Source organism: Eurosta solidaginis, chromosome 5 (assembly GCF_040869045.1).
Source record: "Eurosta solidaginis isolate ZX-2024a chromosome 5, ASM4086904v1, whole genome shotgun sequence".
Lineage (NCBI taxonomy): Eukaryota > Metazoa > Arthropoda > Insecta > Diptera > Tephritidae > Eurosta > Eurosta solidaginis.
The window spans coordinates 174,219,868-174,234,911 of NC_090323.1; the positions used below are offsets into that span (position 1 = coordinate 174,219,868).

Genomic DNA, 15,044 nt, shown 5'->3' on the forward strand with positions numbered 1-15,044 from the left:
AGAAATCTGTACTCTTTGACGTCGAACACATTTATGCGAATGGAGAGCTGCACACGTGGCGTAAGCTGCATGAAAGCGACAAAGCATGAAAGCTTCATATAGCTAAGCTTACAGCAAGATTGGTCGCTGGGCGTACGTACGCTTGGAAGAAATGTAGAACACGATGTTTATTTACATTTTTATACCCAGCTCTACTTGTACACAGGCTTTTATAACTTTGATTGGATAACGATTGGTTGTACAGGTATAAAGGAATCGAGATAAATATAGACTTCAATATATGAAAATCATCATGTCCGTCCGTGTGTCCGTTAACACGATAACTTGAATAAATATTGATATATCTTATTGAAATTTTGTATATGGGTTTCTTGGCACTCATCTCCTTACTTGTTTTATATGCAATTTGTGTAATTAGTTAGAAAAATATATTTGAGTTAATAAAAGTGCGTCAAGTTTATATTACCAAAGTGAAGAAAAGAGTATTTAAAACCAAAAAAACCTGGTTGGACATTTTTGAAGTGATTAAATGTCTAAAAAGTGTTGGTAACCAGAAATCATTTTTTTTTTTTCACTAATCCGCGGTGGTAGAAAGTTGCCTTTCATAATTTACAAAGACACGGAGATGCACCCAACTTTTTGTTTCGGGGACGAATACACCTGAAAAAATTTTATAATTTTTTTTTTTTCAATGATTGATTTGTTTGATTGGAGCGACGTTTGAAAGTAGCTTCGTGTGCAGAGTTTGAGGTGCACAGAAATCGTAGCTACATGTCATACCTTGTACGCGTCGATGAAGCTACGCCTCGTGTGCATCTTACCTTTGTCTACGTTTTCTACGCCACATTTCTTGCTTTAAAGGGGAATATTTAAAAAAAAAAATTGGCAAAATTAATTAACAAACACGCGCAATATACTCAAGCTAAATGAAGTAAACGATCGAAGCGCTTAGCTGAGTATTAGCTGAGAATGTTCGGGTTTCATCCGAACTTAGACACCCTTACATGTTTAAATGTATATATCTGAAAGGAACAATGCTTAAGGCTTGGTTTCCTCCAAAGCGGTGTCGCTATATAGCGGCCGTTACATGTAGAAGTAATTATCTGGAAACTAAGAAGACAGTGAAGTTCACCATAACGTAATATAGCGGCAGGGCATACAACATTACGGTCGTCATAACGGTAGAAACTGGTTCATCACCGGTTTTCCCCACCGCTATTGTTAAAGCGGTGGGCATTTTGTCAAATATTTGAAATTATCTATAAAATAAACTGTTAAAAATCTGGCAACCCAACTTTATCTCTTCATGTTTCTCATATTCTTCTACTTAATGTATTCCACTATAGTTTAGTCTGAATAAATCACTTAAAGCGTAAACGCGTGTACCTCTATTGTTTTTATTATTACGGACTCAACAAACGGTAATTTAACCCAACAAAGGTTATGGGCCCAGACACGTGGGTATTGTGATTTGCGAAAAGTTTATTTTAAATCGGAAAAACCATGAGCGCTATCGCGAATATAGAAAAACTTTCTTCGGAGAACTACGCGACGTGGTCTGTGCAAGTTAAAAGTCTATTAATTACCCTAGACTTGTGGAATAATGTAATTGGACAATGCCCAGAAACAGAAGCGGAGAAGGCTCTGTGGCTTAGGGCTGACCAAAAGGCTTTGGCAAATATTACTTTGTGTGTGAAGCCAAGTGAATTAATTCATATAAAACAATGCACCACAGCGAAAGGTGCTTGGTTGGCTTTAAATTCAATTTACCGAACGCAAAGTGCGGGGCGGAAAGTTTCGCTATTCAAGAAACTAATACATTTTAAAATAGCAATGCAGGACAAGTTCGCGACGCGTTTAAATGAGTTTTGCTCAATCGTTGATGAGCTAAAAGAAATTGGTGTTCTAGTTCCAGACGATTTTAAGTCAATACTTCTTCTTTGCAGCCTCCCCGAAGAAATGGAGAGCTTTGTTGTTGCCATTGAGAGTCGGGACACTTTACCAAAATTAGATATGTTAGTGTCGAAGGTTTTGGAAACCCAATTTCGACAAAGTGATAAAGTAGTTGGAAATGACGAGAAAGTGTTTTTGGTCAAGTCAAAGAAACTTCGTTCTAAAAGTTGTAATGGCGATAGTCGTACAAGTGTTGTGTGTTATAAATGTGGGAGGAAGGGCCATATACGCTCCCAATGCAAAGTTTCCACATATAAGGGAAATTCTGGAGGAAAGGCATGTGGTTTGTTAGAAAAATATTGTGACAATCGCGATATGTGGATTATGGACAGTGGTGCCAGTTCACACATGTGTATGGATAAAAACAGTTTCATTAGTATTGAACCTAAAAGGCAAGAAATAGTGCTAGCTTCTGGAAAGAAAATTTATGCAGAAGGTTTAGGAACGGTGTGCTTAAAAACAGATTTCACGTATTTGAGGTTATGTAACACGTGGTATGTTCCAGAATTAACGGCAATTTTTTCTCAATAGGAAAAGCCTTAGAATACGGTTATACAGTAAGGTTTTCTAAGAGTGGCGCGATAATGAGAACGGCAAATGGTGAAAATACACTTAAAGCAAATTTAATCGGTGGTGTGTTCGTAGCAAACATGACTGTAAGAGAAAAAGTTGAAAATATAAATGCAGTGATGGAAGCCAATACACCGGAGATATGGCATAAGAGATTTGGACATGTAAACATGAGTGATTTAAGAGAATTATCTAATAAGAACTTAGTTCGAGGTCTAAGTGTGGGTACAACACCAAATGTACAGTGTATGACTTGTGCTTTGTGTAAAATACACAGCTTTCCGTATAAAAGCTACTCCAAAGTATTATCAAAAAATGCACTCGATTTAGTACATACCGACTTATGTGGACCAATGCGTATTAAATCGTTAGGTGGTGCATCCTACTTTATAACCTTTATAGATGACTTTTCTCGGTACACAATGGTATATTTTCTAAAAAATAAAACTGAAGCTTTTGATGCATTTAAACATTTTGCTGTGACAGCGGAGACACAGACAGGCCGCAAAATAAAATCCGTGAGAAGTGACAACGGTAGAGAGTTTACTAATAAGTTGCTTGAAAAATATTTTAATGAAAACGGAATTTTGCACCAAACAACAGTGCCGTACACGCCACAGCAAAATGGCGTGGCCGAAAGAGCTAACAGAACACTAGTGGAAATGGCCCGTTGTTTACTACAGGCTTCAGGTATGCCGCAATATCTGTGGGGTGAGGCGCTTAATACATCTGTGTACCTACGTAATAGATGTGTGACAAAAGTGTTAAGTGATATAACCCCGTATCAGGCGTGGTACGGTAAAGTGCCTTCGGTATCGCATTTTAAAATTTTTGGCTGTGATGCAGTAGCGTTGAAGAAGGGTCCACAAAAGGGCGGCAAGTTTGATCCAAAGGGTACAAAGCTCAAGTTTGTAGGTTATGCTGGTGCAAAAGGTTTTAGATTTTATAATTCAACTACACGAAGTATTGTATTGGCACGAGACTGCGTGTTTTTTGAGAATTCATTTGAGCGTGTTAAAGAGGTTAACCCTACTGAGGAGGAGCCTTTCTATTATGAGGCCGAAATCACGTATGAACCGGATACGAATAATGAACGGGTAGATGAAACGCAAGTCGCACACGAAATTACTGAAGAGAAAAATGATATTGAATCGGAAACTGAAAGCGATTGTAGTGAGGTATATTCTTCAGGTGATGAAAACGCTCCAGTGGTTTCAAGAAAAAGAGGGCGGGGTAGACCTCAAATTATTCGGGATGGTAGCGTGGGTAGACCGAGAAAACAATATAAGTTGGCAGAGACCTTGAATTATATCATTGAGAGTCCACAAACAGTAAATGAAGCCCTGAATTCGCCACAGGCAGAGCACTGGAAGAAAGCCATGCAAGCAGAAATCGATTCGCTGGCTAAAAACAACACGTGGGTGCTTATCGATAGACCAAAACACAAAAATGTTATAGGAAGTAGATGGGTATTTGCTGTGAAACAAAATCCGAGTGGTGGTGTTGAGAAGTTCAAAGCAAGGTTGGTTGCGCAAGGGTGTTCGCAAAAAATCAACATTGATTTTAAAGAAACGTACGCTCCTGTAGTCCGTCATTCTACAATACGGGTTTTGTTAGCCTTAGCAGCAAAATACAAGCTAAATGGTGAATTGAACGACGAGGTGTATATGACGCAGCCACTTGCGTTTGAAGATCCGAGTTACCCAAATAAAGTGTGTCATTTGAAGAAACCTCTCTACGGTCTAAAACAGGCAGGACGTGAATGGAATAAAAAGGTTTCTGATATTCTCATGACTATGGGCTTTCAACGGTGTAAGGCAGACAGTTGTGTATATTTTAAGAGGGAGCCCAACAACAAAATGTGTCTGATTGGTCTCTACGTGGATGATATTCTACTTGCTTGCTCAACCGCAAGTGATGTTAGATATATTTTAAAACAATTAAATAGTTTCGTCGATACTGTGGACCGTGGCCCGGTGACATTTTACTTGGGTTTAGAAGTTGATCGAAATCCCACTACAGGCGCCATATCTATTCACCAGACATGTTATATTCAGCAATTACTGAAGTCATGGGGCATGGAGAATTGTAATCCAGCAGCTACACCGTGGGTTGACGGCACTATATTGAAAAAGTGTGAGAAAAAATGTAATAATATTGATGTAAAGAACTATCAAAGTTTGATTGGCGGATTGATGTATTTGGTAGTACTGTCTAGGCCAGATATTACTCATGTTATCTCAAAATTATCCCAGTTCAATAACCATCCGCACGAAGAACATTTCAAAGCAGCTAAACATGTCTTACGCTATTTAAAAAATAGTTTGGAGTTTAGAATTACGTATACCGACACCAACGACAACTTAGTATGTTATACTGATTCCGACTGGGCTGGTGATGTGGAAGACAGAAAATCCTACACAGGCTACGTGGTGTTCATGTCAAATGGTCCGGTGTCGTGGGAATCCAAAAAGCAGTCTATTGTTGCCCTCAGTACAATGGAAGCTGAATATATAGCTCTGTGTAAAGGAGCGAAAGATGTCGTTTTTCTGCGAGGTTTGCTGAGTGAATTGGGTTACAGTGACTACGTTAGCGAGCCTACAACTATTTATTGCGATAATCAAAGCGCGCAGTGCTTACTCAAGAATCCAATGGTTCACAAGCGCAGTAAACATATAGACTTAAGATTTCATTACGTAAGAGACGTTTTTGAAAAAGGAAAAATACAAGTTCATTATGTTAACACCGAAAATAATGCTGCAGATGTAATGACAAAATTTTTGAAGAAAATTAAACATCAAAATGGATGCAAACTATTAAAGCTAAAAGTTTAAAAGATTTGTCGCATTGTATAATTCAAAAATTATAATAATACTATGAACTTCAAGCAAACGTTTGGGTTGAGAGGGAGAATGTTAAAAATCTGGCAACCCAACTTTATCTCTTTATGTTTCTCATATTCTTCTACTTAATGTATTCCACTATAGTTTAGTCTGAATAAATCACTTAAAGCGTAAACGCGTGTACCTCTATTGTTTTTATTATTACGGACTCAACAAACGGTAATTTAACCCAACATAAACAACATTTTTGAATTGAATTTTCTTTCTTGTGAGTTTACATATGTATTTAAAAACAAAAACTAAAAAAACATACAAAAACGTAAAATTAACTTTTGCCGAATCGTCTGCTGTAACTGTTCGTAACTTCCAACAAAGCGTTCCCGCTAAAATCGGCGAGTATACCGGCCGCTCTTAAGCGGTCGTAACATAGCGGTACCACTTTTGGAGGAAACCAACCCTTTACTCATTAGATCCATAACTTATTAGAATTTATATAAAAATTAAAAAAAATATATATATATTTATGAATTGAGAGAAATTATTTCCGGTCCTCTTTCAAAATAGTAGCATCGTAATGCACGTAAACAGAAACTCACAACTACAATCAAAAAATATTACACGCCTAAAAGCTTTAATTAAAAATAAAGATTTTGACAACAAATTAATAGCATTTCTCAAGAAAATTTGTATGCATTTCGAGTGAGCACGTTTATCTCATTGAACATAATTTTTCAGTTGTTGTTGCTAATATAATACTTAATAATATACACCTCCATATGTATATCTAATATACTACTTATAATATAAACTTACCTCTTTCTCCTTTTCTTTCTCTTTATCTTCCGCATCATTGGCCGAATCTTGTCGTTCTGGATCAAGTTCCTACAAAAGCAATTGGAGAGGAAGACAAAAAAACTTATAGAAATTGTTGCCAAATATTTTTTACGTAGCATACAATTCATAAATTAACGCCAATTAATCAACGCCAAAACGTGCTTGAACGTATGTAAATGAAAGCAGCTGCCGATTGAATTTACGAAATATATTTGCAATAATAAATTGTATTAGCTATACTTCTATAACTATTATCACATACAAATATCCGAGGTTAATTGCGTTTTAAATTTTTCTATATTAATCTTCCGAATACCATTACACTAACGGTCATTTGGGAACATTTTAGCTTCTTGTGCTATTTATACAAACTTAATTGAATACTAAAATTTAATTCCTGCCAAAATGGTCTGAACGATATAAATTTATTACACATAATCCACCCAATTGCGCATGCTAGGCGATGGTAAAATGAAGACATTCAGTGAAAGTTCTGAGCCAGGTGTTTTGGCAGGCCCGCAGTTGCCTCCAGTAGGTGCAATTGCGACTGCATGCTCGCCAAAATGTAGATCCTGGTAGAGCCTCACATCCGGTATTTTTGGGTGTAGGGCAGTCGGTAGCGTAATGCCATCGATGTTGATATCCAATATTACCGAAATTTGCCACATCTACGTTGTAAATAACGTAGCCGAGGATTTGGTTGTTGTTGTTGTTGTAGCAGTGTAAATGGGGTTACACTGAAATGACAGTCCTTGGTTGGGAAAAATCCCGAGTCGCTCCGGTACATAGAACCGACTGCCTTGGGAAGCGCCGAGGATTTGGTCGGTGACTCCCAAATTTCGCGAGTTGAAAAAATTGGAAAGACTAGGGAGATATCCGTTAATTTTTTTATGCCGCTGCAAAGCAGGTCAGATTACCTTAAACCTTTTCATGGCAGAAATACACTCTGAGTGTTAGCCAAACCACTGCCGAAGGGTGATCCTGCTAGAACTTTTTTTTTTAGTTGAAAAAAAATGTCCTGATCTTTTGTTGTTGTTTTGCCCGGGCTTGAAACGGAAACCTTCGGTATGGTAGGTGGAGCATGCTATACCACCACACCACGGCGGCTGCCAGACAGACATGTCTAGTGCGAGATTATTCTAAGCTCCTTAAACCGCTGAGGCATGAGAGAGCTTATAAATTGTGATTGTTCGTCAAAAGACAAATTTTGCTTTTCAATTTGCCCACTCAGTCCAAAGTAGCAATTGCTGGCAAGAATTATTCTCCGTTTTGATAGGAGAAGTCTTCTCCTTCAGCCTTTCTTTATCAGCCACTATTGTAGGGGTTGTAAGGATCAGCAGCCCTCCTACCTTGCCCAGTCGATCATACACGTTAACGAAAATATCAAAAAGCTGGTTAGCGGTTGCGTAACATAAAAGGGTCCAGTTTTTCGTGACTCGTTCTAAGCTCAGCTTATAACCGTGGTACGACTTTGGATTTTTGTCACGCCTTATACCCTTAGGATTCTAAAATTCCGTTCAACTAGCACACTATCTAAACTCATTCCAAAATGCTACTTACATCCATATCTAAATGTACAACGCCGGTGGATCTACGTTTTGGTTTTCTTCTTCTTTGTATAGCCGATTGTGCAGCCAAATTACGATTATCATTTTCCTTGTCGTTATCTGAATGTGAAGAAAAGATAGAAGAATTAAATTAAAATTAAATAACATCACTCAGAGTAAAAGGGTGTAAAATTAGTATTAAACATATTGTGACGAATATTAGCAACACTAAGGGATACTATCATCTCTAAGCCGATGCTATCAGTGACTTGTATGCACATCAATAGATCAATCATTATGTCTACACAAACACATGCAAATATCTTATCTGAGATGCTCCCAAAAGTATGCAATTATAATTGTGGAAGTGTCGCTCACAAATACACGCGCATATGAGAAGCTATACACGTGCATCTGTAGTTATAATTATATAGCACTAACTAGTAAGTTCTGGAAATGGAAGCGCCTAGAAACATATTAACGAGGAAACCGCACAGTATAACAGCAGCAACAGTAAAGGCGCGACAATCAGTTTTGATTTAAGACGCATCTGGCGAGCAATAGTAGTGTTATTGCGAAGAACTTTAATAAAAGGCCATTTTCCATTATTGAATAGTGGAGTTATTTATTCAACAGTTTAGGGATTCGAACGTTAGTAGAAGATTTTGAAGAAGCGGAATTGCAGTAAATTCGTTACAATATGTATATGTACTACAGTTGTGAAGGCATAAATAGCAGAAAAAAGGTTAAAACAGTTTTTTAACTAACTGTTATTTTCGTTAATTTTAGAAAAAAACTTCTAACCAAAAATTATGCAATAAATTTTAAATTTTAAAAACGAAGCAAAAAATTTTTTAACCATTCTTTAAAATGTCAGAATTTTATCGAGCATGTAATGTTGTAGTTCAATCAATTTAAGTTTACCGAAGTATAAGTTTCAGATCTTTCGAAGTTCACTTTTATTTATGACATTTTTTTTGCGAAGTGCGTTTCAGTTTTTAATTTTTTATTTGTGTAAAAAATTATACTGCGTTTTATGTATAATGATTCGTATTTATACTTCAAACTTGTATTTTGTAAGACTAATGTTGATTGGACTAGCATTCTCGAGAAGTTTCTCAAATTTTAAGTCAAAATTTCGAAATTATGTTAAAGAATTCTAAACACATTCGATCCCGGCTGGGTATTGAGTGGAACCAGTTTTTTTAAGGAAAAAAATAAGTTGTATCCGTTCTTCCAAGTTAACCTTTAAAGTATACGTATAGGCTTTCAAGGTTTCAAGTTGAACCTTCCTAATAAAAATTGTGGAAGGTCCAATTTCGAACTTCGAAAGCCCATACCTATGCTTCGGATACTTCGAAAAACGTACAAATCTCTTTTTTGCTTGTAAACTGTGAACATTTTATAATTAATTTTCTGCTATTTTTGTGTTCACAGCTGTATATCACGCTGTACAGATCCCGGCGGGATATTGGATCTAACCAGTTTTTTTTTTCAGGAGAAAAAAAAAACAAATTTTTTCGTTTATATATTTTATTTTACATTTCATTTAAAAATATGCTAAATAATAAAACATCGGAAGATTTCTCGAAAAAAATAAAAATATATGATCTCTTTTAATTTTTTTCGATGATTTGAATTGCATGAAACCAAATATCATTCAAATGAGAAAACATCTTTTGTAGCTCGTTAATTTAGATAGATAGATGTAAGGTGTAATAACCCCCGAAGAGGTTTTAGGCAGATGAGTTTTCGCTAAAGCTTTTCATGGCAGAAATACACTCGGAGTGCTTGCCAAGGGGCGATCACGCTTAGAAACATTTTCTTCTAATTCAAAAACTTTGTTTCTAAAATTTTGGTGTTGCTTTTCCCGGGCGAGAACCCAGGATATTCGGTGTGTAGGCGGAACACGCTACCATCACACCACGGCGGCCGCCCAGCTCGTTAATTTAAAAAGGAAAAATTTCTCTAAGGTCAAATACCAGACTTTGAAGGCCCGTCCAACTGCCAACTCCGAAAAACGGATAAACCACTTCTTTGATTTATTTTGAAATGTTTTTAAAGATTTCTAAACACAAAAATGAATGAAAGAAGAAAATAGCTAGAAATAATTTTACTGTCTATTTTGTGTGATGTATATAACACTGTACAACATCCGGGTGGGTATTGGATCTAACCAATTTTTTGTTTAGGAGAAAAAAAAAACAAATTTCTTCGTTTTTCGAGGTTTACCTTTAAAAGAGAAGTATGGGCTTTCCAAGTTCGAAAGTGGACCTTTTTACCATACTTTATTTTACATTTCATTAAAAAACACCAAATAAACAAATAACGGAAGTTTTCTCGAAAAAAAATCAGAATTATACATACATGTAGCTTTAAGTTTTTTGGAAAATTTGTTCCGTATTACACCTCTTATATAGACTTACATAAAAAAGTATACCATTTAAATGAGAAAACATTTTTGTAACCCGTTAGTTAAACAAACAAAAAAAATACGAAAGGTCCACTTTCGAACATTGAAAACACATACACCTATGTTTCGGAGACTAACGTCAAATAAAATAATTTTAAAAAAATTTCAAGTTAAACGGTTTCATTAAAAACAATACTTGCATGCAGTAATAATAATAAAAGCTAGAAAGTAATTAGGTAGGTCCTAGGTACTAGTCATCACACTCCTCATCAATCATAGATCATAGATCATAGAGGCGTTGGGCGCGTGAAATTTCTAAAAATGTGAGGAGTAGCATAACCTGATTAAGGTTCAGCTGGTCTTACTTATGACTATCAATAGAAATTTGACGCGTCCAACGCTTTTATTTAATTGTCTGATCAACGCCCTAGATTGATGAGGAGTGTGATGACTAGTACCTAGGACCTGCCTAATTATTTTCTACCTTTTAGTATTATTATTATTTCATGTAAGTATTGTTTTCAATAAAACCGTATAACTTAAAAATTTTTTTTAAATTATTTTATTTTCAAGTGTTTAGTCTTTATTTAATTGCCTATTATTTCTCATTATATTTAGTTCATTTAGTGACTCATTATTACAAGGAGTCTTTCCTGACAATTTGTTACAATCTAAGTCCTCAATAAATAATCCTTCCAAAGACTTTACTCGACTCTGCCCCACGTATGCTTGTCCCTCCTCGAACTACAAAATATTTTGATGTCACTTCTACCGGACTGTATGTAATATTTGTTCCAAATATGAGCCAAATCGGATATCATAGGTCGCTATCTATTCATGTATATATTATGTGTTCCAAATATAGACCTAATCGGACCACAAATACGATTTTTTTTTATATCTCGATCCTTGCGCCATCTAGCGGCAATTTTTTTTTCATAGGTCTCTTTCTATTCATGTAGATATGATGTGTTCGAAATATGAATAAAATTGGACCACAAATACGATTTTTTGAAATATTTCTATCCATGCGCCAAAATACAAAATTCATACTGGCCAGTCAGCCAGCCAAGTCAAGCTAAATAAAACCGTTTAAAAATAGGGAAATCGCTTTTTTTGCGTATAGCTCAATCTCTTTAAAGAAAAACTGTTCGCTTTTATATCATACTAGCCTTTACCCGCGGCCCCGTCCGCACGGAGAAAATGAAATATGTGGGCTATTCACGTTAGCCTGCTTATAAAGTTATCTGTTTAAAATTTTTTTTCTGTCTAATGCATTTTATTTTTGTAATTGAGTAAAAAAAAGGACTTTATGAGCTGATAACCTGATAGGATCCCAAAATGATAACGAAGTTATCCAGAAAACGCTACGAAATGACCACGACGCTATCGCGGGCGGATCCGGAAAGCCATCCAGAAACGCCCCGGAAGTGTTTCCAAAAGTTTCCGAAGTAGTCCCAAAAAAACCCGAAATGACAACGACACGATTCTAGACTTATCCAGAGAACCACACAGAAATGATGCCTGAAGGGTACCAAATTGATCCCGAAATAGTCCCGAAAAAGTTCCGAAATTACCCTGACGGACTCCCGGACGGATCTCAAAAACCATCCAGGAAGGGTTCCTAAATTATCCCGACATAGTCCAGAAAAAGCTCCGAAAAAGTTCCGAAATGACCCCGTGGGGTCTCCGAAACTATTCAAAACTGATGCCGGAAAGGTCCTCAAATGATCCCGTATTAGTCGAGAAAAAGTCTCGAAATGACCCCGACGAGGTCCCTTACGGATCCCGAAAACCATCCAGAAATGATGCCGAAAGGACCACCAAATGATCGCGAAATAGTCTCGAAATGACCCCGACGGGATCCCGGACTGATCCCGAAAATTATCCAGAAATGATGCCGGAAAGGTCCTCAAATGATCCCTTAATAGTCCCGAAATCACCCTGAAGGGATCCCCGACGGATCCGGAAAACTATCCAGAAATGACGCCGGAAAGGTTCCCAAATGATCCCCAAATAGTGCCGAAATGACCCTGACGGGATCCCGGACGGAACCCGAAAACCATCCAGAAATGAAGGCGAAAGGGTCCCCAAATGATCCCGTATTAGTGGCGAAAAAGTCTCGAAATAACCTCGACGGGATCCCGGACTGATACACAAAACCATCCAGAAATGCTGCCGGTAGGTACCCCAAATGATCCCGAAATAGTCCCGAAATGACCCCGTCCGGATCCCGAAAACTATCCAGAAATGATGCCAAAAGGGTCCCCAAATGATCCCGTATTAGTCGAGAAAAATTCCCGAAATGACCCCGACGGGATCCCGGACGAATCCCAAAAACCATCCAGAAATGATGCCGGTAGGTATCCCAAATGATCCCGAAATAGTCCCGAAATGTCCTCGTCGGCATCCCGGACGGTTCCCGAAAATTATCCAGAAATGATGCCGGAAAGGTCCCCAAATGATCCCCAAATAGTGCCGAAATGCCATGACGAGATCCCGGACGGATCCCGAAAACCATCCAGAAATGATGGCGAAAGGGCACCAAAATGATCCCGTATTCGTGGCGAAAAAGTCCTGAAATGACCCCGACGGGATCCCGGACGAATTTCGAAAACCATCCAGAAATGATGCCGAAAGGGAACTCAAATGATCCCGAAAAACTCCCGAAATTACCCCGACGGGATCCCGAACGTATACCGAAAACAATCCTGAAATGATGCTGGCAAGGTCCTCAAATGATCCCTTAATAGTCCCGAAATGACCCTGAAGGGATCCCCGACGGATTCCGGAAACTATCCAGAAATGATGCCGGAAAGGTTCCCAAATGATCCCCAAATAGTGCCGAAATGCCATGACGAGATCCCGGACGGATCCCGAAAACCATCCAGAAATGATGGCGAAAGGGCACCAAAATGATCCCGTATTCGTGGCGAAAAAGTCCTGAAATGACCCCGACGGGATCCCGGACGAATCTCGAAAACCATCCAGAAATGATGCCGGTAGGTACCCCAAATGATTCCGAAATAGTCCCGAAATGACCCCGTCCGGATCCCGAAAACTATCCAGAAATGATGCCAAAAGGGTCCTCAAATGATCCCGTATTAGTCGAGAAAAATTCCCGAAATGACCCCGACGGGATCCCGGACGAATCCCAAAAACCATCCAGAAATGATGCCGGTAGGTATCCCAAATGATCCCGAAATAGTCCCGAAATGTCCTCGTCGGCATCCCGGACGGTTCCCGAAAATTACCCAGAAATGATGCCGGAAAGGTCCCCAAATGATCCCCTAATAGTCCCGCAATTACCCTGATGGGATCCTGGACGGATCCCGAAAACCATCCGGAAATGATGCCGAAAGGGTTCCCAAATGATCCCGTATTAGTCGCGAAAAAGTCCCGAAATGACCCCGACGAGATCCCGGACGGATCCCGAAAACCATCCAGAAATGATGCCGGAAGAGCCCCCAAATGATCCCGAAAAGGTCTCCAAATGACCCCGACGAGATCCCGGACGGATACCGAAAACCATCCAGAAATGATGCCGGTAGGTACCCCAAATGATCCCGAAATAGTCCCGAAATGACCCCGTCCGGATCCCGAAAACTATCCTGAAATGATGCCAAAAGGGTCCCCAAATGATCCCGTATTAGTCGAGAAAAAGTCCCGGAATGACCGCGACAGGATCCCGGATGGATCCCGAAAACCATCCAGAAATTATGCCGGAAGAGCCCCCAAATGATCTCGAAAAAGTCCTCAGATGACCCCGACATACTCCAGAGAAAGTTCCGAAATTGCTCCACGACGGATCGCGAAAACCATACAAATTGATTCCGGAAGGATCCCAAAATGATCCGGAAATAGTCCGGAAATGACCCAGATGGGATCCAGCACAGATCCGGAAATGATCCCGGAAGGGTCCAAAAACTATCCCGAAAAATTAACAAAAAATCCCGAAATAGCTCCTACGGCATGCCGGACGGATCCAGAAATGGTCTCGGAAGGATCCCCAAATGATCCCAAAATGGTTCCGATATGACCCTGATCGATCCGGCAAACCATCAAGAAATTATGCCGGAAGGGTCCCCAAATGATCCCGAAATAATACAGAAAAAGTCACGAAACGACCCCTAGAGGATCCCCAAATGATCCCGTATTAGCCCAGAATAGGTACCGAAATAACCCCGACGGGATCCCGGACAAATCCCGAAAACCATCAAAAATGATGCCGGAAGGATCCCAAATGATTCCGAAAAAGTCCCGCAATGATTCCGACGGGATCCTGAACGGATACCGAAAATCATCCAGAAGTGATGCCGGAAAAGTCCTCAAATGATCACCTAATAGTCCCGAAATGACCCTTAAGGGATCCTAGACGGATCCCGTAAACCATCCAGAAATGATCCCGATATAGTCCCGAAGAAGTCCGGAAATGACCCTAACGGGATCTCGAACGCATCCCTAAATGACCCTGACGGGATCCCGGACAGATGCCGAAATCCATCCAGAAATGATCTTGGGAGGGACCCCAAATGATTCCGAAAAAGTCCCGCAATGATTCTGACGAAAACCATCCAGAAGTGATGCCCGAAAAGTCCTCAAATGATCACCTAATAGTCCCAAAATGACCCTGACGGCATCCCGGACTGATCCCGAAATCCATCCAGAAATGATCTTGGGAAGGTCCCAAAATGATCCCGAAATAGTCTCGGAAAAGTCCGGAAATTACCCTGACGGGTTCCCGGACGAATCCTGAAAACCACCCTTAAATGATCACGAAAAAGTCCCGAAATTACCCTGACGGGACCCCGAAAGGATCTCGAAAACTATCCAGAAATGATGCCGGAAAGGTCCTCGAATGATCTCCTAATAGTTCCGAAAAGA

The 15,044-nt window shown here is 39.1% G+C and overlaps 1 protein-coding gene across 19 annotated transcripts in view; it reads right to left on the reverse strand.

Moving 5' to 3' along the window:
- Mbs (Myosin binding subunit) overlaps positions 1–15,044 on the reverse strand; it is a 277,656-nt gene that overhangs the window by 107,459 nt on the left and 155,153 nt on the right. For all 19 annotated transcript variants that reach the window (XM_067757376.1, XM_067757380.1, XM_067757383.1 and 16 more), the window contains 2 exons: positions 7,761–7,867; positions 6,180–6,248 (listed from right to left, as the gene is read on the reverse strand). In XM_067757376.1, coding sequence (XP_067613477.1) covers positions 6,180–6,248; positions 7,761–7,867 — 176 coding nt within the window. The remainder of the gene's footprint in view (positions 1–6,179; positions 6,249–7,760; positions 7,868–15,044) is intronic.